This window comes from Melanotaenia boesemani, chromosome 5, assembly GCF_017639745.1.
Source record: "Melanotaenia boesemani isolate fMelBoe1 chromosome 5, fMelBoe1.pri, whole genome shotgun sequence".
In the NCBI taxonomy this organism is placed as follows: domain Eukaryota; kingdom Metazoa; phylum Chordata; class Actinopteri; order Atheriniformes; family Melanotaeniidae; genus Melanotaenia; species Melanotaenia boesemani.
The window spans coordinates 24,700,880-24,725,567 of record NC_055686.1 but is presented as its reverse complement, the minus strand read 5'-3'; the positions used below and the strand labels follow the sequence as shown (position 1 = coordinate 24,725,567).

The window sequence follows — 24,688 nt, the reverse complement described above, 5'->3', positions numbered from 1 at the left end:
TATAATATTTTCAAGATATTAGCTCTAGTGGTCTTTATTCTACAGTTTGTGGACAGGAAAGTGGGTCAGAGAGGGTGAGACATGCAGCAGCAGGCCCCAGGTAGGGTAACACACTTCATCAAAGGGCTGTAGCCTCTGTACATGATGTGGCTATTCAACCTGTTGGGCTAAACACCACCACATTATTATCCATATTAATTCAACATTCATCACTTAGAAGACAAAACATTAGAACTAGTCTCTGCAGTTTTTCAGTCCTTTGAAGGCCAGAAAGGACAGTTGTGTGTGTTTTCAGTTTTCTTTCATGTTGTCTTCCAACTCTGATACATCCTCCTCCACTATCTAGTGGTCTATTGCATGTCTTATGTCTTCACGGTCACAAAAAGAACACCTGATGTACCTTTTCATAATATAATGAGCCCCAATACCACTACCACCCTCCTAACCCAAAATCACTCAGATTTTTTCATTTATAGCAGGGATCTCAAACTCCAGTCCTTGAGGGCCACTATCCTGGAGGTTTTAGTTGTTTCCCTGCTCCAACACTCCTGTATTTTCTGTATCAAATGGATCCAACAGCTTCTTATCACCCTTTTCACAGTGACCTGTTCATTTCAGCCAGAAGTATTGGAGCAGGAAAACAACAGAAACCCTGAGGACCACAGTTCGACACCCCCTTATAGACTATTTCATTACATCACAGGTGTTTGCAGGTGCAGATTCTCTGTCTGTCAAGGTGCCCTTTGACCTCTGGATGACTTCTGTTCCCTTTGTAAACCATAGATAATTATTGCTATGTTGTTTTCTAATTTCACTGTTTCCAGATCCCCCCGATGCCCCTTGTAAGGCTAGCTGGTGTCTCTCTCTTTCTGAACCTGGGCAAATGTGCTGAGAACACAGACACTTCTTGTGACACTGTCTAGATCCCCCTTGAACTCTGTCACCACTATCCTCAAAAAAAAAAAAAAAAAAACCAAAAAACTCTAAAAATATGGCCTGTACTGTTTCCCTGTTTTGAGATTACTTACAACCACTGTTTCCCTGAATTGACCCACACTGGTAAATCTAAAACTCATTATCAATACATTTGGGTCAATTTTGCCCCAAAACAGCCTCAGTGTACAAAAATTTATAGCACCCATACAAAAATATAGAATTTTAAAATATTTTAATTTTTGTGTATTTTGGGTGACATTAGGCCAGATAATCACATTTCAGGCTAAAAAAAAATTGTGATTAGGGTATTTTAACTGCTGTCAAATGTCAAAATGGTTCAAATTTGACCTGAGCAGTATGGAAGCGTTAATTTGCTGGTGGCCATCAGCATCACAGACACAGTCATTTACATCATCCCTTGACAGCTGAAAGTTGACTACAGTCACCAGTAGCTTATTGTTTCCAGTTAAACACTGCCCAGCACATACTCAAAGCACACTTTGTCCAAACTGTATATTTATTTAATTTCTGTTACTAACAGAAAGCTCTCTCGTGGTCTCTCATGCTACTCTGTATTCTGTCTCCATACTGAATGTTTTATTTTCATACTCATTTCCACAGGCCAACCTGTCTGTCTGTCCACCTTGGCAGCATTTGCAACAAGCTGATGAAAGCCGACGAGCTCTTTAAACAATCTTTTACATACTCCGTTGTCTCTGAGGAGACTTTAATGCTCATTCTGTATGCTATTGTGGCAGCATCTCAGCTTAACTGCAGCATGCAAGCAGGTCTTTTGGTTTCTCCTGCTCAGCCGCTGGCAGAATCAAAGCTCTCTAGATTAATGTATTGCTGGCAAAGGAATTTGGTGAGAGGTTAAGTCAGAGAGTATACTGTAATGTTAATAGAATTTGGTGTTGATACATAAACCTTTTTCATTGTATTACTGAAGAAGGGGGACCTTCTCTTTTATCTTTAGAAGCTGAGAGTCTAAGCGGGAAACTGCTGCTAAATAAACTGTCACCCAATAAATCATAGAACACAAAATAAGCTGCAGTCTGAACAAACTTAACGGATCTCTGGTCCCCCAATAATTGGCGCCAAGATTATACAAAGCAGTGTCGCAGGATCTTTGTAAACTTACTAGGATTGTGGTTTTGTAACTTGAACAAAGGCAAGATGTGTATAACATCGTGGTTAGTTTAGCTCACGTGTATTGGCCAGCAGGGAAGCTACTCTCCGGCATTGCCTCAGACCATCAAATTAATTTGGCAGAGGAGGAAGCTGTCTTATGTAAGTTAACAGCTGAATTGCAAAAGCACATTGAGTTCCTTCATCAGAAATAACTGCGGAAGTGAAGGGTGTGATATTTTCAAAGAGAATTTCCTGCTGAATATTATCGCACATCAGTCATTTCTTGCTCAAACAAAGAAGCAGAGCAGCAGCTTTCTAGATGCTCATCTGATTCATAATTTTAGTTTTCCACCTCTAAGGCCCCTTAAATGAGGCTGCTGTAGATTTCTGCATTGAGAAGTGGAATGTAAAGCCATTCATCATAGACAAACGACGTGGCCTATTCTCATATATCAAAGTGCCTGCCTGTTGTTGACATTTATTCTTCTCCATCTGTCTTTGTCCCTGCTGTTAAAACAGGAAAATGTTTAGCCAGGGCACATCATGTCTCTCTGTGAAGATTATAAGACGAGACTGAGGGTGCTTGTATGCAAAGAAGAAAACAGAAGATGTGCTTGTTATTTGACTTTGCCAAAGGGAACATTGTGTCGCTGATACTTTGTCTCTCCCTCTTGTTGTCTCCCTGGATTTAGCTTAAGGCGCTTGTTGGTAAAAAATGAACTAAAAGGCTTTCATCAATACGTGCATTTGTAAAAGCCCCAGTGCTGATTCTGTGTGCCCATTTAGTCTCAACTGTTTAAGGCTGTTTTGATCTCAGTTTGCCTAGTGTCAAATGTAATTTTTCTTCCAGTCTGCCTTTGCTTTCTCTGTCCTCCACATTTGCACCTCCACTATCATCATCATTTTGGGTGAGATAAAACCTTGATCCATGGGTCCATGTGGACTCTACCCAGCAGACAATGATCCAGACACACTCCCAGAGGCACAAGCACATAAAACATACAGTACATTTTCAGGCACAGGCATGAACTCGATGCAATGCCCTCTTTCTCCAAATCTTCAAAATGTGTGGCGGGTGCTTATATAGCTCTGCAGGGATGCTGACCACAGAGCACAGACTGCCTTAGCTGGAAAGAAAAAAGGTTGAAGGGCACAGCGACGGAGTTGCAGTTAAGATAAAGGGAAGCTATGGGGCGAGAGCAAATATAAAAAAGGAAATAGTCTTTGCAATAGTCTTTGCACAGGATCTGTGATCCACTCTGGCTCAAAGCCGCTATAAATAAGAAGTAATTTATACAGATGCAGAACTGCATTCATCAATTGCTTGTGTTGAGCTTCAGCCAGCAAATTCAGAGGCTGCAAATGCTATGTATCATGAATAAATTAAAAAGACAAAACATTTTGTTTCAGTCAGCAACTATTATTTTGTTGACTGAAGCTGCTGCTTTGTAAATGAAATCACATCAGTGATTTTTACTGTGCCATACCCACAGTGTTGAACTGTGAATAAAGGATACTTGTGAAAAATAAAGCCTGTTGGGATCACACTGTGAGCAACCGGTCGCTAACCTTTTGTTTCTGATGTGCTCCCAACATTCCAGGCTAGACTGGACAAAAGCAGGCCTCCTTCTAGCTGACTGTGGAGCCACATGACTTCCAGATATTGCCACCATGTACCACCATATAAAATGGATTTAAAAATGATCTCCATTTTGGGGGATTTAGATCAACTAAATGGCAAAAAAGCAAGAGTGAGATAAAGTATATGGGCAGGCAGGTAATAACTGTGGAAAATAATTCCAAGCCTCACACCTCAGATTGATTTCAAGGACTTTAAGGTTAAATCCCTAAACATGAGATTGCAGATTATCTGGAAAATAGATGGATTTCTTACATCATCTAGAAGAACCTTGTGGATTTCTAAGAATTTGAGTTATACAGTTTCTGAGTGGGGTTTGCGTCATCTTTTTAAATTAAAAGGCTAAGCATTGCACTGCCCAGAGTTAATCCTTCAGTAAATAGTGATGAAGAACAGAAGGCCCTGTCCTCCTGCAGCAGTGGAAACATTTCTGCATCATGCTGAATTTGCTGGTTGGAGCTCGATATCAGCCATTTGTTTTGCTTTGTTTAGTTGTCTTTTAACTAGATCAGCTCTTGAAATTGCATGCTTTGAAAACGAGGCAGACTTGGGTCACTGCGCCTTGTAATTAATAATGATGTTCATATCAGAAGTGGTACATATAGATGTCTTCATGGCAGATAAGAGCTGTTCTGCAATGAGGTATCAGGGATCATGCACAGCAGAACTTTAGGTGGGAGGGATCCATTGTGTTGTTCAACAGGGCAAGGCAAGTTTATTTGTATAGCCAATTTTATGTACAAGACAAGTGCCACATAAAAACATTTAAAGCATTACAGCAGGGTGCAGAGGAAGTTAAAAAGTACATTAAAAACGAACAAACTAAATAAAAAAAAGATATACAAAAAAAGATAAAATTCAAGAAATAAAAGTTCCAGTGTGAGGAATGAAAAGTTGTTTTTGATAAAAGACAGCAAAAGAAGTTTTAAATCAAGGTTAAAATTTCTTAGTGTTTCAGCAGACCTGCAGTTTTCTCGGAGTTTGTTCCACATGTGAGGAGCATAAAAGCTGAACACTGCCTCTCCACGTTTAGTTCTGACTGTGGGAACTGAAAGTAGATTTGACCCTGATGACCTGTGGGATCTGGTTGGTTTATAACGAACCAGAAGATCCTGATCGTATTTTGGCAACAAGCCATTCAGTGCTTTGTAAACTAAGAGCAGAATTTTAAAGTTAATTCTTTGACAGACAGGAAGCCAGTGTAAAGATCTGAGGACTGGAGTTACATAATCCACTCGTCTTAGTGAGGAGTATTCAGGTTAGAAAGACATGTTAAAAAAAATTTGTAATGTAGTGTACAGAAAAAAACCTCTTTTTAGCTTCTTTACTTTGATGTTTGTTATTTTGTTATGCTGGTATCAAACAATAGAAATAAACTTAAAGATCTATAAAAAATTTTTAAGGAGTTTTCATGTGATTTTACACATTAATAGTGTTGGTAAAAATTAATGCATAGTAATTGATAGTGTAATAGCAGGACTATTTCTCTGACAATAATTGTACCACAAAAAGAAACAAACAAACAAAAAAACTATTATTGTGACATCTTCCCACAACAAAGTCATGCAGAATAACACCTCCAACCTTGAAGCAGGTGGGTGCCACTCCTGTCAGGTAAGAACAAGAAACTGATGCTACACTGGACAACAGAAGATGGGAAAAGTTTTGCCTTTTTATAATAAATAAATAAAAGATAATAATGGTCTAACGAGTCTCTATTTCAGCTTCATCAATCCGATGGTAGGGTCAGAATTTGGTGGAAATAACATGAAAGCATGGATCCATCCAGCGTTGTTTGTCCCAGGCTGCTTCTGGTAATTTAATGGTGTGTGAGTATATTTTCTTGGTGCAGTTCGGACCTTTAAGTACAATTTGAGCATCATTTAAACACCACAGCCTATCTAAGTGTTGTTGCTGACCATGTCCATCCCTTTAAGACCACAGTGTACCATCCTCAGCATCCGTAGCAACTACTTGATGCTATTGTGGTAATTGTTATTTGGACTTGTACTTATATGGCACTTTTCCAGTCAGCTTGACCACTCAAAGCGCCGTACTTTAGCAGTCATCTGTCCAGTCTTGATATTAGCTGGTTTTTGGAGCACTTAGGCTGGCGGGGTAGGCTAAAGTATACATTTTAGACAAAAGACTGAGAAAGTCTTAAGTTTTGTTTGTGTGCTGTTATTTCTGAGAAACCTTACAAAGTGCTGTAAAGAGCAGTAAAAGTGCTTCAGTGGTCAGAGGTTGTCACATGAAATCTGCACAGATGACAAGATCATGGAATGAAGCAGCTGCTGCTGCCTGGAGCATAAAGCTAGCTTCATATGCTCATTAAGCTGTAGTCAGCAGTGTGTGTGTGTGTGTGTGTGTGGGTGCGTGTGTGTGTGTGTGTGTGTGTGTGTGGTGAATTTGCATGTGATTTTGCCTGTTTGTTCAAAAGTGTTTTTTTCTTCCTGTATCATGTAACTGCTTTTGTGTTTGCTTTCTTTGTGTAAGTGTTCAGTGTGTGCTCATTTAAGCCTCTTTCTGTGTTTCTGTGTTTGTATCTCATTTCTTGGTTCAAACCTCAACACTGGGTGCCAGCCAATCCAGGAATGATGGTGCCTGGATTGGTGCCAAAAAAAGCATTTAAAAACAAAAACAGACTTTCAAATTGCAACAGAAAATGGAGACGAACTTCTTAAAGGTTACAAGTACCTGAAATACAAAAGAAAATCACATTTGAATTACCTGCAGGAAGACATTGAGCAATGTCTCGTTCACACACCCTTGTCTGAAATATTTTTGTGTTTAAACGCAGTCATAAACGCAAAAAACCAACACCACATTCCCACATAAGCTCTAATCCAATATGGTTCTGCTCACACTGCAGGAAAAAGTTATTCAAATCGGACTTTTTTACCCATATCTGATATTTTTATGACAGTCTGAACAGCAAATATAAAAAAATAGATGGATGGAATACAGACATGTAAGAATGAGTAGTTGAGAAAACTTTAAAAAGTATGGCAACCAGTAAGGGCTGGGCGAGATGGCCTAAAACGGCTGCATATCTTACATAGAGATGTTCAAGGCCACTGCATCCATGATCTTTTCTCATCATACAGGATCAACTGTGGAAATGAATCCCCTGATTTAGGTTGTCTCGTAACAGGAGTTTGTGGACTGAAGCTGTCCTCTGCATCTTGTAAAGAGCAGCATTTATCACTGTAGTTATATGCACAGTTAAAATCCAGCCATGAGTAACAGCTCACTTCACTGTATATCCGTTAGTCTTTGATATTAACAGCCCTTAAACTAATTTTGCAACGTGTTATTACTTGTTAAGAGTCTGAGGCTATGTCCACACGGCTAAGAAGCTGGTTCAGGTGTGAAACTAGGAAAAAGGTTTCAACATCCCCATGAAATGACTGCAGTACATACTATAAGGCTGTGGGGGGCACTGCAATGATTAAAGAGTAACACTCCAGAGCTAGAACAAGACGTAGCGCATGCACAGATAATGACATATATGCTTGCTCCCGCTGTTGGTGTTACAGTAGCGCAATACTGTGTTGTAAAAGCAGTGCATTTTGGTGCTAAAGCTGTACACAAGCTAGGACTGTCTGGAGCAGTAACACAACACAGTTGGTCACGGACGCAATGATTGTTGTTGTGTTTGGCGCGTGTTCATCACACTGACGTCATATCCTCCAGTTGTGCAGTTAGGCTGTCTTCACAATACCATAAATGGTAGACGTGCCGAACCTATCCACCTTGGTACCTGGTTTCAGACATGATCGGTTTTGTGGAGGCTAATCCCTGGTTTCATGGGGATGAAAGGGTGGTTTGCTAAAATACTTTTGCGGTTTCACAGTAATTCAGCGTTGTGGGGACGGTGTCTGAGCTTGCAAGAAAACATACCAGATCCTAAGAACTGATAAGTCTATACCTTTTAGGAATTGAGCTCCTCTTTGCTAGCGGGTATGTTTACGTTTACTTATGGTGTGCGTGCATGCTTGTGTGTGTCTCTGATGGGCGGGGGAGGAGCTGAGCCAACTGTTAGCAATGGAAGCCCAAGGAGAGTGTTTGCGTATTAAAGGGGGAGAATAATCCAGATTTTTAACGGCACATTCAAATTAATCATTAAAATCGATTTATTATCCAGCCCTACAACCAGTTGTAAAACATTTGAGTAAAATCGACAACAAAAAAGAACTGTTGTGTCCGACTACATAAAGAGTCTACATTAAATTGAAATGATAAGTTGGAAAAACAAGAGACCACTATTCCAACGGAATGAAGTTGGGGCAACTTTTTCACATAACTTTTTTTAACTTAACTCATGACTCATTTCAGCTCAGAGATGAGTAGATCTGAATATTTATCCTAACTTTGTTGAATTTGAGATTCTACTTGGAGCTTGGCATCTCAGGATCTGTCCTCTCGTGGTTTACGTCCTACCTCACAGGGAGATCATTCAAAGTATCTTGGCGAGGGGGCGTGTCCAGATCACATGGGCTGACAACAGGGGTGCCTCAGGGCTCGATGCTTGGCCCTCTTCTCTTTTCACTATACACCTCCTCACTCGGTGCAGTCATTAGCTCTCATGGTTTCTCCTACCACTGCTATGCAGATGACACTCAGCTTTTCCTTTCTTTTCCACCTGATGACACAACCGTCTCAATGCGAATATCAGCATGCCTTGCTGATATCTCCGCATGGATGAAGGATCGCCACCTTCAGCTAAATCTGTCCAAGACTGAGCTTATTGTCTTTCCAGCCAGTCCTTCTTTGCCGCCACAGATAAGTGTGCAGCTTGACTCAATCACACTAGTGCCTACATCTTCTACCAGGAATCTTGGTGTCATGGTAGACAACCAGCTGACCTTTAAGGACCATGTTGCCTCGGTTTCCCGGTCTTGCCGATTTGCTCTCTACAACATCAGGAGGATCAGACCCTACCTGACTGAACACACGACCCAGCTCCTGGTCCAGGCTCTGGTCATTTCATGCATTGACTACTGCAACTCCTTACTGGCTGGCCTGCCTGCATGCTCAGTTGAACCTCTGCAGATGATCCAGAATGCAGCAGCACGTCTGGTCTTCAACCAGCCCAAAAGAGCTCATGTCACTCCGCTGCTAATTGCTCTTCACTGGCTTCCAGTTGCAGCACGCATCAAATTCAAAGCTCTGCTTCTGGCTTACAAAACAATAACCCAAACGGCTCCGGGCTACCTTCACTCCTTAATCCAGAGCTACACTCCCTCTCGACAGTTACGCTCTGCCAGCGAAAGACACCTAGTGCTCCCACCACAACATGGCGCAAAATCAGTAGCTAGACTCTTCTCCTCTGTTGTTCCCTGGTGGTGGAACGATCTACCAAACTCCTTCCGATCCGCAGAGTCCGTATCCACTTTTAAGACCAAGCTAAAGACTCAGTTGTTTAAGGAGCATTTCCACATTTAGCTTAACTAAATGAGTTAGAAAGATTTGTCCAGCTTTTTGGCTCAACCAAGTACTGAAGAAGCTGTGTGCACTTATGCCCAAGTTGATATTATGTGATGAAATCACGCACTTATGACCAAGTTGATATTGTGTGATGAATTTGTGATCTTGTATTTAAAATGACTAAAAAAAAAAAAAAAAAATTATATGCACTGCACTAGCACTACATGACAGCACCTGGGTCCAACTGGACTCTAGAGCGGTCTGACTATCACTTAATTATGATGTCCCATCTTGTTGGAATTCATGCTTGTGTTGTTCTTACTCTCAAATGTAAGTCGCTTTGGATAAAAGTGTCTGCTAAATGACTGTAGAATAGAATAGAATAGAACACAGCATCAGAAGTTCAGTTCACTCCCCTTTACTCCCCTTAGTTGAGTTTACTCAAAAAAAGCTTTTCAGCTGGTTGCTTTACTTTTTGAAGTTCACTCATAATTTTTAGCACCTTTTTGTTGTTTTTTATTTTGGATTGCTTGGCAGAGCAATCAGATCTCTTCTACTGTTACATTTTTTTTCTATGACTTACTATCAAACACTTTCACTGAAGTTACTATGTCTTTCATACTTTTTATGGTATGGCATACTGTTTAAATTTTAGAATTAAAATCTTTTCATCCATAAATAATCATGAATCATCTAATTGTTAAGCTCTGCATAAAAAAAAAGAAAATAGCAAATGACGGTAAATGGCTTTCCTGTACTAAGCTGCAAAATGACAAAGGTTATAATGGCAACAAGCAGAAGATGTGACTAAAATTTCTTTTTTATAATTTTACCTTACTTCTGTTCCCTAAAATCTGACTAAAACACACAGCAGATAACAGTTAATCCACCCTGAGGTGCATGTTACAGAATAAGGTTCATTGCTCAGGCAGCAGATCTCTTCCTAGCATCTGTCTTTACCTTCATGATAATCATTAAACTCCTAAAAAAAAGACACAATTCTTTGTGTTATTTTTTCAATTGTTCCTGCTTCTAATTTGTCTGCTAACCAAATGATTGCTTGTCCTCTTTCTATTTTATTGTGTCTGGTGAGATGGTTAGAGAAACATAATCAGACCATTTTAATTAAAGACAGTGCAGGAGGAAGACAACAGTGCCAAGGTGAAGGGAGGAGAGAATGGTGGCAGATAACGGTTGATGAAGTGGCGAAGGTCTGCATGTGAAAAGCCACTTAAATCCCTTTCTCATTAACTCTGTGACACACAATCTGCCTTCACCAGTGCTTATACACGCTCAGGGCTATGGACTGTCTTCTTCCTCCAAGAAATAGCCTGTGCATTGCCACTGCGGGGCTTCATTTTGCTGATGATGATCAGCTGCAGTGCCACCTCCTTTTCTCATTGATACAGTTAATTACTGGACATGGAGAAACAAGATAGAAAAGATGAGCCGGCTGGCTTATCAGTCGATTTGAGAATAAACTCAACATTAATGTAGCAACCCATGGACGTCACCTCTGTGGAGAATGAGGGTTTTTAACACACACAAAACACACACTCTTTTCCCAGTGAGAGGGTTCCACACCTGCACTTTTCCCTTTTTTATTTTTTTTTTAACTTATTCTGCGTTTTGCACCAGCATGTCTGCTCTAGAAGATCTCTGGTCGTCTCTGTGCAGCAGCTGCTTCTTTCCTCTCCTCTCATGTTGTTCCATGAATCATGACGACTGTCGGTGATCAGCTGATCGGCTTTTCTCTTGTTGTGTTTGTTTCAGCTGGAAGGAGGAAACTAGCGGTTCATAGTTCACATGGTCACATATTTACCCCAAAGTATTGTTTTTGGCAGGACCTTCTCTAACACAGTAGTTGGCTGGTCGTAGCCAGGGTTTATACTTCAGCGAAGCAGGGGCGGGTCTAGAAAAGTTCTGATGGGGGGCCAGGCAGGAGCAATGACCAGGAAAATGGGGCCACGAGTAGTTCTAGATTTTATGAAACATTGAACTGATCATTACAACTAAAGTGATCATCTAATGTAAAAAAGTGAAGAAAAACTTTTGAAACAAACAGCCAACGATGTATTTTATCAGCAGGTGTTTACTTTGGGTGATGCTGCTGCACAAACACTCACACTTCAATGATAAAAGGAAAAACCTGTTTTTATCCAGATCATCAGTTTTTTCTTCATCAGTGTTGGCTGTTTAACTTCAGTCATCACATCTGTTTTTTTTATGACAGAAATTATCACCATGGATACGGTTGGTGAGATGGTTACATATGAATTCGGAATAATTATCTAGAACATGGTAGAGATGATTTAGAACAACATATAGAAATACATTACATGCTGCATTTACTGACCATTGGACATCTGACATGTACCCTTAACACTAAATACTTGTAGCACAGACTGTTTATGTCTATACAATAGAGCAAAAATGGTCAAATTTCAGGCATTTATATGTCAGACCTACACCATATTTTTGAAAACAAGTTAAAACATTGAAAGCTTTTCCTATTTAGCACTGATACCTTCTCACAATACAACAGGATTCTGGCATAGATGGTACCAAGCAAAGAAGCATTTTAGGTTTTACTTTGTTCCAGTCTAGGGCTGGGTGGTATTACCAAAATGATATTTCACAGTATTTGACTGCATTTGATTCTCCATGCATGACAAGGTGTTAATCACATTTGCCATTGATTTACAGAATAATTATGGAAGTAGATTGGCAAATAAAAGTTCTTCTCATTGTCATTATTACTGTACATCGTAAAAAAAAAAATAAAAAAAAATAAAAGCATATTAATATCTAGAGTTCCTTGAACATAGTCCCGAATCTCACTCTCTCCAGAGTAGTTAGTGGAACCAGGGCTTCGGTTATTATTGATACCAATTTTTGTATTTATTTATTTATTTATTTTTTCTTCCGCTGCTTGCTGTGTTTTCTTATTATTTTGGTCATTGATAGTACCTTTAGTATTTTTAGTTTTACCTGAGGATGTGTGAAGTGGCGATCTTACCTTAGTTTCATACATTCTTGATACTCCAAAGCATGTTTGTGCTGTAATCTCTGTAATTTACGAGTTCTCAGTTTGGAAAAATCGGGTCATTTGTCATTTCAGGCAAAAATTCCTTCAGAAAGGATGTCCGGAGACAACTGGAATACATGATAAGGTGGTGCAGCAAATTGAAAAAATATCCTCAATGTCTGTATGTTCAAGTTTCTTGCTGCGGCGCATTCCAAACGTTGTTTAGGCCAGTGTTTATTAGTCCAGGTCAACCGGGTGAATGTGCGCCATGTTACGGCTGCGCTGCAGCCTCCACAGCTATACGCAGCCATTTTAGTCAATAGTTTGGTTCATACCAGGCATGCCTTATCCCAGAAGCACCTTGTCACGGCTCTCTGCTAAACATAGCTTTCAGAACGCGTCAGCAGTTCATATAGGTCCAGACAGGAAATCAGAAACGGGATCAGTGTAAAAACTTCCAGTAATTTTAAAAAGAAAAACACCCCCGTGCAGATTTGCTCTCGTTGACAATGTAAACATTACGCCGCTAATCGGTCAGCGTGTTTTAGGCTAATAAAATGCCTTTTCTATATGACAAATAACTATTGTCAGGAAGTTTTTCACTATAAACAAGTAAAGCACTCTGCATTATTACAGTCTTCTCACAAACCTGTCTTAAGGTGTGCATGGTTTTAGTTTTATTTTATTCTTTTTAAAATTTTCCACACATCTTGCACTGGAAACAGGTTTGCACTGCATGCAGGACTGTTCAGTACTCATAGCCTCTTCTTCTACTGCCACACCTTTGCATTGCTCTACAACCTCTTTTAAGATTCTTCCCTACTTTTGGGCATGCTGCATGATCAGTCGAAAGGTAAAACAGCATATCAGTATTTTAAAGTTATTTGGGCCATTGTACAGCAAGATTTGATGATGATTACTTGATTGAGTGACAGTTATCTGTGGTTTCCCACAGAATATCAATGATGCGTGAAATTAATGCAACTGCTCCTCCACCAAGTGGCATGTACAGCTGCTAGAGGTAAGAGGAGCCAGTGTTCTCATCTGTAGGCATGTGATGGTAACAAGACAGCTTAATCAAGGAGAGAGACGTCGACCATTGTTATGCAAGTGAGACGTTGTCTAGAGAGGCTTGGACACCTTCCCAGGTTCCATTGCTGTCATAGCATTTCAGCTGCATGGATTAAGTGACCACATGCTTTCTGCAACAGCCTAACTTGCTACAAAGTCCACCTTTTTCTTGTCTTTCATTGTTTTTTTCTAATGGGATCAAGTGTACATGTCTGTCTGCCCAGGATTTGAGGCACAAGAGAAGAACAGGGTGTGACAGTAAATGTAATTATTACAGCTTTGGAAGTTAATGAAGGATTATTCACCATATTAATACCAAATGACAAAAGCCAAACCACATTACACTGTCCTGCTAATGGATCCCAGCAATTATCTGCTGAATAAACGCTCATCATATTGTCTATCTTTTCTTCTTTTTTTGCGTTCTATTTTCCTGTTCCCCCACTGTCATGTTTTTCTTTTCCGCTTTATGTGTCCTTTCATTTTTTCTACTTCGAAGTACCTTCGAAGTGTTTTTTATTCTTTTTTTTTTTATCCCCTCACCCATTTCCCACATGTCACTCTCCTCTTTACACCCATACTTGCTCTTCACTACTTTCATGCTCTGGCTTTGTACTTTATATCCTCACTCATCTGAAATGTTTTCTTTTCTCTCTCTCTCTCTTTACTTTCCACAGTCCCAATGACCTGTCACAAGATGTCACAGAAAAAGATATTCCTGGTCCTCATTGTTATCTGCACAGTCAGTCTTCTACTGCACCGTGGGGGCCATTTTAACTGGTGAGTAAAATACTTGTACATGCATATAAACATGCATCTGCTAACTCTCTGAAAGCCCTATAAGGGTAATTACTGTGAGCCCATGTTGCTCCCTTTCAGAGTAAATCAGTAAACTCTATAATGCATACTCTTTCAGTACCAGTGTACTGCCATGTTGGTCCAGGGGCCAAAAACAAAAAAGGAGGCACTCCTGCTCAATCAATCAATCAATCAATTAGCCAACCAACCAATCAAGTTTATTTTTATAGCACCGTGCAACAACACTCAAGCTGACGAAGGTGCTTAACATCATATAAACAAATAAATAAAAATACACATTAAAATAAAGGAAATATAATTAAACATTTTAAAAGCACTAAACCAATTAAAACTAATAGATAACACAAAAAGTACTCAAAAAACAAAACACATTAAAACAAAAATACTACAAGCCAAAGGGCTTTTTAAATAAATAGGTCTTAAGTTTTGCCTTGAACAGATACTCCATCCCATCCTCACCACACCCAAATTTCTGATTATCCCTGCTCTGGTGGGGCAAGCTTTGTTTGTTTGTTTGTCCTGGACTGTGGAGATATGAGTTTGCCATCTAGTTGTTTTTCCAATGAGGGAGTTGCACGCCCACACCACTGATTGTTACTCTGTAGAAGCATCGATCAGCATAGTGTTCTCCTTCTTCTCCACACTTTGATTCTATGATGCAACTGCTGTAAGCAGAATATGGACTTATCGCTGAACATCACATTCCTCCATATGTCCAGGTTCCGGTCAATGTATTGCAGACACCAGCACAAAATGGCCTGAAGGTGAAGGGTAGTCAAAGCAGTCAATACCAGAATAAGCTGTCTGGAATTGGCAGAGAACATTTGGCAAGTTTTTCATGGGCGTAACCTAGATCACACTTCTTTGTGTGAATTGTGAAACTTTTTCAGAAGCAAAGAATAGAAGTCCATTTGTCTTATGGAATCAGAATTAGTCAAAATTTATTGTCTACGTTTAGGCCTATTTTTTCTGGCTCTTGTCTAAAATGACATACCCAAAATAAATTAAATATATTTTCACAGCTACAAGGGCTGTAAGTGTAATCTTGGGCTTAAAAGTATGCTGAGACATGACATTACTACAGAAGTGATCTGATTTTTTCAGGTGGAATAAAATTTTGACCCCAAAACAGTGATTCGAACAGCCAATGATTTAGTCTTTTAGCTGAGTTCTTCCCATGATTTTGGTATGTAGTATGTAGTGTTTTCTAGCATGAGCAAAGATGTGCTGTACTGCATGCATTTCATGCTGCCCCTGTATAGGGGACTCTACTCAAAAAGAGATTAATCCATCAAAGTTTAATATTGTTTTTAGTTTAGTTTATTATTTTATTTTACATTTTTACACCCTTCAGTACCTAAATATTTTTTTTTACTGTCTTCGGTGATGAAAAGACAAAAGTTAACATGGTAGTTGTAGTGCAGGGGTAGCCAACGTTGGTCCTCGAGGGCACCAATCTGGCAGGTTTTCCAGATTTCCGTGCCCCAACACACCTGACTTAAACTAATGAGTCATTGTGGAGATCCTTATAGGCTGTTGGATCCATTTAATTTGAGTCAGGTGTGCTGGAGCAGGGAAATCTGGAAAACCTGCCGGATTGGTGCCCTCGAGGACTAACGTTGGCTACCCCTGTTGTAGTGTTTTTTTGAATCTCCAACACAGTTGTGAAGTTGAAGTTATTTGGACAGCTGCAGTTGCTTCCTTATATGACTTTTTTTTAAGGTGTAGATGCCCTTGGATTTTCTTCTATAATATACTAGTGTCATGCAGTTAAAACTTCTATCAATGAAAATAAGCCACCCTGGTACAAATACTGAAAAGCAAGCCCAAACCATGATGCTATGATATAAAGTAACATTGCTTCTGATTAATTTTTTTCCTTCTACCACCAGGAACATGGAGGTTTTCCATCCTGGATGTACGACCCTTCCCTCTCACCCTGCTCCAGGCCTGAAACCAAAGCAAACCAACATTGTCTTCCTCAAGACTCACAAAACGGCCAGTACCACCATGCAGAACCTGCTGTTTCGTTTCGCGGAGCGTCACAACCTGACGGTGGCATTGCCTGTACAGGCCTGTGGTCATCAGTTTTGCTACCCACGCTCTTTCGCCTCCCAGCTCATTCACCCACACACACTACCAGCCAACATCATCACCAACCACATGCGCTTCAATAAGGCCGAGCTAAAACGTTTGATGCCAAACGATACAATTTATATTACAATCCTTAGGGAGCCAGCCTCTATGTTTGAGTCCTTGTTTAGTTACTACAGCCACCATTGTCAGAGCTTCAAAAGGGTCCCCAATGGCTCCCTGGAGGCTTTCTTAAAGGAACCCTTCCGCTACTACCGGCCAGAAGAGAATGAGTCTGTGTATGCACGCAACACACTGACCTTTGATTTGGGTGGAAATAAAGATCGACCGGCAACAGATGTGTTATATGCAAAAGCCTTTGCAGAAGAGGTGGAGCGAGTCTTTTCCTTGGTAATGATTTCTGAGTATTTTGATGAATCTCTAGTTCTTCTTCGCCATCTCTTTTCTTGGGATTTGGATGACATCATTTATATCAAACTCAACATGCGGACATCAAGTTCTAAAAGGAGCCTTACACCGGATCTTGATGCAAAGATCCGTGCCTGGAATTCCATAGATGCATATCTTTATGACCACTTTAATGCCACATTGTGGCGCAGACTGTCAGCCCTTGGTCTAGAGTGTGTGACAAGGGAGGTCCGACTCCTTCGTCAGGCTCAGGAGAAGCTGATGAGGACCTGTTTTGGTAACCAGATGCCAATTTTCCGCTCAGCTGCGGAGATCAAAAACAAGGATCTTCGCCCCTGGCAGCCCAGTGAAAAAGTGGACATAGTCGGTTACGACCTCCCGGGAAATATTAGCCATGAGGCACAGGCGCTTTGCCGCAAGTACATCTTGCCAGAGGTCTCATACACACAGATGCTTTTTAATTCTCAGTCATTACGGCATCGTCGGATCTTTCAGAAACAGACTACACAGAAGTCGCACTCACTCCAGCCACCTATACACACAATCCTGCCTCGGCATTCTCAGGTTTATCGAAGCCAGCTGCCATCCACTGATGCTGTAGGCACACCACCAAGAAAAGGATCCACATCCACCCAAAAGCCTGCAACAGACAACAAAATGTTTAAACCTAGATTTACAAATACCAAGGCCTGAAAGAAAGAGAAAACCCAACAGACTGCATAGTTCTACCCAACCTGAACCTTGAAGCAAAGATGCTTGGTTGGTGGTTGACTGTGGGAACAGAGTGGTCCTTGGGAAAAAGTATTTAATATATAACTTTTTTTTTTTATTTCTTCTTTAAAGAACAACAGAAAAAAATGGATAAAAATGAAAAGGGTTAAATACATACCTGGACTTGATCTTGAATTTCTTTCCTCCCTGGATTGTGAAACTGTATCAGGGATGGAAAACTCAAAGACTGTAACTTGGCCCCTTTGTTCATTTCTGCATGCCAACCACAGTGGATGGTAGTAGGATTTAGGTGAAAGTGTTTCTTTGAAGGAATGGGTTACTTGGAAGTGGTGATATTGGGTAAGTCACAGAGTCTGCTTTGTGTATTAGACTTGAAAAGTATCATGTTACTTCCTTTTATTTCCTTTCTTGAGCTCTGTTTCACTCTCTCTTGTTAACATCTAGATTGAAAGTCCTGGAAAGCCTTAATGACACAAAGGGATCAGCTGTCAGGCCCCCAAAGACAGACATTAAGTTCATCTGTTAAAACAACAGCACAAAACAACGTTTCTTCCATTTTCACAAACTGGGGCTCAATAACCCTTTTCTTCAAGGGCTACTATCCTACAGGTTTTAAATGTTTCCTTGCAGCACATGATTCAAAATAAATGGATTTCTCCAACAGCTTGTCAAGTCAAGCTTGCATAAGTCTGTTAATGATTCATTGGTTTGAGTCAGGTGTGTTGCAGCAGGGAAACATCTACAACCTGCAGGGTAATAGTCCTCGAGGACCAGGGTTGGTGAGCTCTGCTCTAGAAATTAAAGTGACCAAGTGAGAGGATAAAAAGCCTGAAAGCAAGTCTAAAAACTGCTGGTTTCTCACTTTAACCACCCATTACTGCTATGACTCACTCAGAGACTTAACATACTTACAGCATAAAAGCTTGTCACTCCTTTGTCTTTGACCACCTTTGCTTCCACCCAACATCTTTATCTCGGTTTAACAGCCTCTCATTCTTTTCTAATATCCTCTGGTGAAGGTTTCCATACAGAAAAAAGCACAAACCCAAAGATAAAAAAAACAGTCAGATATTAATGGATTATGAAATTTAGTATCTAAATAAATAAAAAAATTTGCAACTGCATCAGTACCAATGTTACCATTTTCATGGAGTTCCTGCATGTGGTGGACAACTTGCAGCAGCTGCAGACAGACAAAAAGCGCTTCTCTCACTCACAGCTGAACACACGAACACAGGTGCTGCTGGTGCTGCTGCATAAAGCTTGAACACTTCATCACACTATCATTCTCACTTTATCCATTGTAAGGAAATAAACATAATGTATTTCACATACCACTTTACTTAGGCCCAACATTTCAGAAGAAAACTAGTTTGTTGACTTGACCTCAAATTTTAAATCTGAGATAGTGTCGAAGCATCGATAAGAGCAGCAAACTTCAAAGGATTTAAATAAAGAAAAACAGAAAAAGCCAGTTATTTAAAACCCAAATCTTCACAAAGAGTATGAGGTCCCACTTTCATGGTCTGTTTTCATACTGAAAATCAAGACTAAATGAGCTTTTGCCCAGCAGCATTTTAAAGACAGGAATCAATTTCATCAGCCCGTAGGAGATTGATATGGTAATAAATTCCACTACATCCAACCACATTGTGAAGAAAGAGCTGCTGTCCACTACATTTAAGATTTACTGCAGGTTAATTCTGATTTAAACAGTGAACGCATTTCACTGAAAACTTGATGTAGAGCTCCCATTTTCAGTTAGGAGACCCAGTGCTGTAAATGCAAAAGTTAGTGTGTAGCTTTGGTAATCAAAAGTGTTTCAGGCCTTTTTGGCTCTGTAATATCGAAAATGGTATTAAATACCGGGACAGGTCTACTAACATCTCATTTTTCTTCACCCTGCTCTGCTTTTGACCATTAACTGCAACCGCGTCCACCGACAGACTTCATTTTGAATGCAAGGTTTCTGGAAGTGGAGTTATTTCTATATTTATTAACCAACCAGTAAGCCCACAGCACATATACATGCACAGTGGCTCACACAAAAAAATATAGCAGCTAAGCAGGACAAAAACCTGAAGCCTGTGGGTCACAGCATTTGAATATTTAATGGTCTCTTCTCACAAAACTTCCTATGGCCCATGTTCTAAGGTTACATAGCTGTACATTTTCATCAAGGACATGTTTGACAGAGTGAACACTGCTTGTTGTGAAGCACAGGATGATAAAGCGAGTTGTCGGATGGACTGGCTCAGATCTCAACTATCAACCCTTTTCTCTGCTGTGATCCATTTTAAATGTGATCTGTTGATATATTAGCTTTTTTTCTGGTTGTCAGTGGGGATTACTCTGTAACTAGACTGCTAAGAAACAATAATCCTGTGAGAAAGTGAGAATATGTTTGTAATCCAGTAAATTAATCGCTGCTTTATTTTTTTTATTTATTTTTTTTTTGTTGTTTGTTTTTTTTGTATGTTTTTTTTTTTTAACCCACAGGGTCTAGCTGGGTTTTCTTTAGAAAAACCTTACCGTAGCAGGGATTATGACCAGAAGTTTACTTTGTGGGGTATTTATATGTCCATGCACTTGGATTTGATCAAGTTTGCATCTGAAGAAAATACAGTGACTAAATTTTAAAGGGTTGAAGTCGGGAACAAAATTCCCAACTACGTTAATGTGTGAACTAAAACAAATATTGTTTGCAAAAGTTATTGAAGTTATATATTATTTATTATCAGGACCTTAAGAGTCCCATTGATGTATTGTGTTTTAAAACTTTATTTCTGATGTGTTACTAGAGAAAAGTTGCTTTTTCTATTGATGCACTGGACCATCCTATGAACTATGTATTACAAAACATACTGCAGCAGCATAAAATATTCATCCTATACACATTTTACATAAAACACGATTACAAAAACCTCTTCTAAAAAAAAACATATTTAATCGAGTGCAGCTGCTTTCAAATTAATCTTTCACTCAGCAGCACTTAAGTGCTCAACCACACAATGGTGTCGTGGTTAGAGTCGATCACACTGTTAGAAAAAAAAGAAACATTGCTGCTGTTATGACAGGAAGAGAAGTGAAGCAGGTGGGAAAAAATATGTCTGCAGGACAGGATTTAATGATGTGGCTGAATATCTGAATTCAAAGCAGCCTATATGAACAGGCCAGTCAAACAGTTTTCTTTTGAGAAAATGAGCAAATGTATTTTATTTATTAAATGACGTATGAATGTGTTCAAATATGTGAAATTTGGACAAGATAGAAGATAATTTTGTCAAAACATGAGGCTGGGTGTATTTAACTTAACAAATCCCAGCCTGCCAGTCTGTAACAGTGGAGGCATTAATCATTAAAACAGATTACACATATACTAATGTAGTTTTCAGGAAGTCTTTTTAAAATAACTGTAAATACTGCCTTTATATGGGGGCAATTTTCAGCAGAGGATGACTTTCTGATTCCATAAGGCGAAATTTCACCCATGCCATGGGACTGCCACACAATGTGTTAGCAGTTTGGTTTTGTTTTTTTTTTAACTCTGAAAAAGACTTTGCACAGATGATCCTTGTATTATCATTTTATTACTAGTGTTGTCATGGGATTTGTGGACAGTAAAAGGAAAACATACATCACTATTTTTTTAAAGCAGCTGACAGCTTATGTTAATTCTCAGCAATATTATGATTATTTGTGTCAACAATGTTGTACAGTGTAATGAAACTGAGTTATTTCAGCTGCTCCTGGATCTGTGATAAAGTGATGGTAAATCAAAATGATGTGAAACATGAAAACACTGATTTTACTGTATATGACACAACTTAAGTATTCATCGAGACCCAGAGTTTTCAATAAAAATTAAATGATTCATTGTGAAATTATTGTACTGTCTATATAACAGTAGAGTTTGGGATTTAATTTCAGAAGGACCCTTTTCATTGCAAAGTGCTGATCTGCACACAAAGATAAATTAGGTGAAGTCATTTACTGTTTATCTCACTTTCTTTTTTTTTATGCATTAGCCTGGGTAAACACCAGAAGCAGACCCCCCGCCATAGCTGAGGTGGCATTTCTGTGCATGTTAGAGCAAAACAAATGAGAATATGACTATTTTCCCAACAATTTCAAGAAAATCTGGAAGGATTTGGGCATTTCTTGGCTGTTTGAACAACAGTGGAAAACTTAAATTATGAAAGAAAAATGAATGCGAAGAACACAGAGCTTTACTTCGCGAAGACTGCTGCTGTCTGTGGTTGACACTGTCTGTCCGCTGATGGCGGTGTGTTTGCATCGGGGAGGAACATCGGACATACAGAGAGCAGAGAAGAAATGACATGCTGTCATAGCAGAGGACACTGGATTTTCTATATAATAAAAATAATTCAGTCAGTAATACAAAAGGATAACATACAGTGTCCTGCAGACCAACTAGTTATAACAAAACTATGCCATCTAACATGATAGAAATTTAACAGCAGTTGCAAAAGTTTGAAACTATTCCTTTACAAACTTTTGATAACTTATTACAATGAGATTAATATTTAATATATATATATATTTATAGTGGATTGTCAATTATTGAAAAGAGTTTCTGAGATCATAGTTTCATTACATTGATGCTCTGTCTTAATATGAAAAACAGAATCATTTTGAGATCTCCAGATAGGATGCCCTTATCAATAAATGTAGATCACTGTCTAATGTTGTCAGTTAAGGTATCCATGCTGCTGTCCATTTCAGCAGATATGAGACAATAATGACTTGCCACCTCAGTAATGGCGGCAAGGCAAGATGGCGCAACACAAAATGGTTGCTGGATTAGTCTGTAAGTAATTTTGAACACTTTGGGTCTTCATGTGGATTTCTAAAAAAAGACTGCAAGTATGTGCATTAAGGGCATACTGCTGATGGGCTTGATGGAGTCATTTGTACACAAAATGAAGGTAAACAACGAAAATATGATCAAAGCAGCTATTTGTTCATACTTGTCATCCCATGTCTGTGACTGACTGGGATCCAGATGAAGAATGTCTCTTGTTTCCTCGCTTCATTCATGATCCATTATTTGTGGGCTGCGAGTCACTGTGAGTGCTCTTTTGATTATAAGAGCCATTTGCTGCTTTGCTTCTTGTGAGAGGGTTTCAGTAATGATCATGCTGTCAAGTCTAAAGTGCCCGCTGTTCTTCAAAAATGCCAGAGGGCTGTTAAGAAGAAGAAAAAAAAAGCTAAAATCTCTTCATCTTTACATCAGCTGCCCTCTGCCTTAGCAAAGCTGTTATTATTATTATTATTATTATTATTTGTTTGGTTAGTTTTTTTTATTATTATTTTGTTGCAAAGTGGAACTATTGCATTGTCAGAAAATTATTGTGTCCCTGCTGAGTCTTAATGTCATATGAAAGTAAAATGGAAATGATTTATCAAATTAATAATACTCTGACCACATTTTTCTGCATATTTTTTCTGCTCATATATATTTTTTATTTTTTGGATTTATGTGTAAATTCAGAATAAGTATTAATATTATTATTATTATTGTTATTATATCCTGTTTTTGGTATGGATGAAAAGGTTGAGGTGGGTAATGGGGCTCTGAACAAATGGCTTGAGACAATCAGAGCTAGGGGCCCCAAATCTTTATAATGATGGATGGTAAATGTGATGAATAAAGTCTTGAGTGATTTAAATTCGTCAGTGAATTTACTCTGTTTTGTTTTGCGATTAAGATTTATTCACATTCTGACTTGAACGCAATGCACACACACTACACACAACAGCTGTTCATTTAAAATTCTTATTCCAAACACTTTCTGTTCCCCTAAAAGCGAAAAAAAAAGCTCTAATCATTCCTTTGAAATTACACCTATTCAGCATGTATGCTAAAAAGAATGAAATAAATGCCTCGGAGAAGGACAAAAACAAAATGCAAAGCAGTCTGTTTGATGTGGCTGTGATTGAAGCAATCACAATTCTGTGTCCCTGTCTGTCAGCTTGTCATTATGGCTAACTGTTGCCATGACGGTGTCTGCTATGAGGTTTCCCCTCCAAGCTCGCTGCCTCCTTACCTCTGTTTCTCTTCTCACAAACCTGCTTTCTTATTGCTGATCTTTTAGATAATTCAGGTTTAGCTGTAAGCTGTAATAACATAATGAGACAGGAACAGCTGTTGAGAAATGCAAGAAAATTTGTCCAATAAGAATAGCTGACACTGTTCAATGCTAATTAGCAAATGTTAGCATTTTGAAAAAGACACTGTAGTATATCTTTCAGCCTCTTTAATATCAGCATTAGTTTGGGCATGTTTGGTTCAAAACACCAACAGGTATAAACTCTAGAGCAGGGATACTCAGTTTGTTTCTACGAAGGCCGCAGTCCTGAAGGTTTTTAATGTTTTCCTGCTTCAGCACACCTGACTCAAATTAAATGGATCCATTCGTCTATGAGATTTTGCACAATGACTCATTAATTTGAGTCCGGTGTATTGAAGCAGTGACACATTGAAAACCTGCAGGACTGCAACCCTCATAGGACTAAATCGAGTAGCCTTGCTTTTCCCACTTCCCATGAAGTGCTTAAGCTAACCCGCGGTGAACGTATATATCGACCAACAAAGCTGGTGTTGTGATGAATATGTTGGCATGTTAACATTAACAGGGATTAATCAAATGGAGATACTTCCCTTGAAGCTAATCAGTGGTTGAATGTAGACCAACAAAGCTGATATGAGGAAAATTTTAACCCCCCTTCTTAAATACAAACTCATCCACTGATCCTAGACCTAACCCATAAAAAGATAAATGAAGTTGCCATGATTTAGTTAATTGTTGCCTGTAAAGTGTGTGATCTACATTTATTTTTTAGTATGAGCAAGTAGTGACTTTTTAACAATGTTTTGTGTAGCATGCCACATCATACATATACCAGCTTGTTCTGCTTTTAAAACATTTATGACAAGTGAACTGAGTCTTGAGGTGCTTTTTTTTGTAGATGTCCACGTGGTTCTGAATGTTAGAATTTTAATTCCAAGCTAGAGGGCTGCACACATAACTCTTCTTTAAAATGTGACCCCAGTGTCCTGCTATGCTCGCCCCCTTTGATAACAGAGCTCAGTGAGTTAAATGCTGTTGGCAGAACAAAGCCCCACCATTCATATGTTTTCTACAGTGTGGTGATGTGGAAAAAAAGAGTAAATAGTCCCTCTGCTAGAGTGCAAAGAGCTCTTGTAAAAAACATAAGTGTCAGTTTTGGAAATTAAAAGAACCATAGGGATAAAGTGTGATGCCACGCAATACAAAAATGTCTCAAAAGCAGTCATCTTTATTAACTAATCCTTAGCTAAATGCTTTAACAAGTGACATTTTGTGCCATATAAACGTAGCACAGCTTTAATTATT

The 24,688-nt window shown here is 39.1% G+C and overlaps 1 protein-coding gene across 2 annotated transcripts in view; it reads left to right on the top strand.

Annotated features, from left to right (window-relative positions):
* Positions 1-22,983, top strand: part of gal3st3 (galactose-3-O-sulfotransferase 3) — a 52,258-nt gene extending 29,275 nt beyond the window's left edge. For both annotated transcript variants that reach the window (XM_041986485.1, XM_041986486.1), the window contains exons 2-3: positions 13,913-14,015; positions 15,947-22,983. In XM_041986485.1, coding sequence (XP_041842419.1) covers positions 13,918-14,015; positions 15,947-17,249 — 1,401 coding nt within the window. In that variant the 5' untranslated portion in view covers positions 13,913-13,917 and the 3' untranslated portion in view covers positions 17,250-22,983. The remainder of the gene's footprint in view (positions 1-13,912; positions 14,016-15,946) is intronic.
* The last annotated feature ends 1,705 nt before the right edge of the window (positions 22,984-24,688 follow it).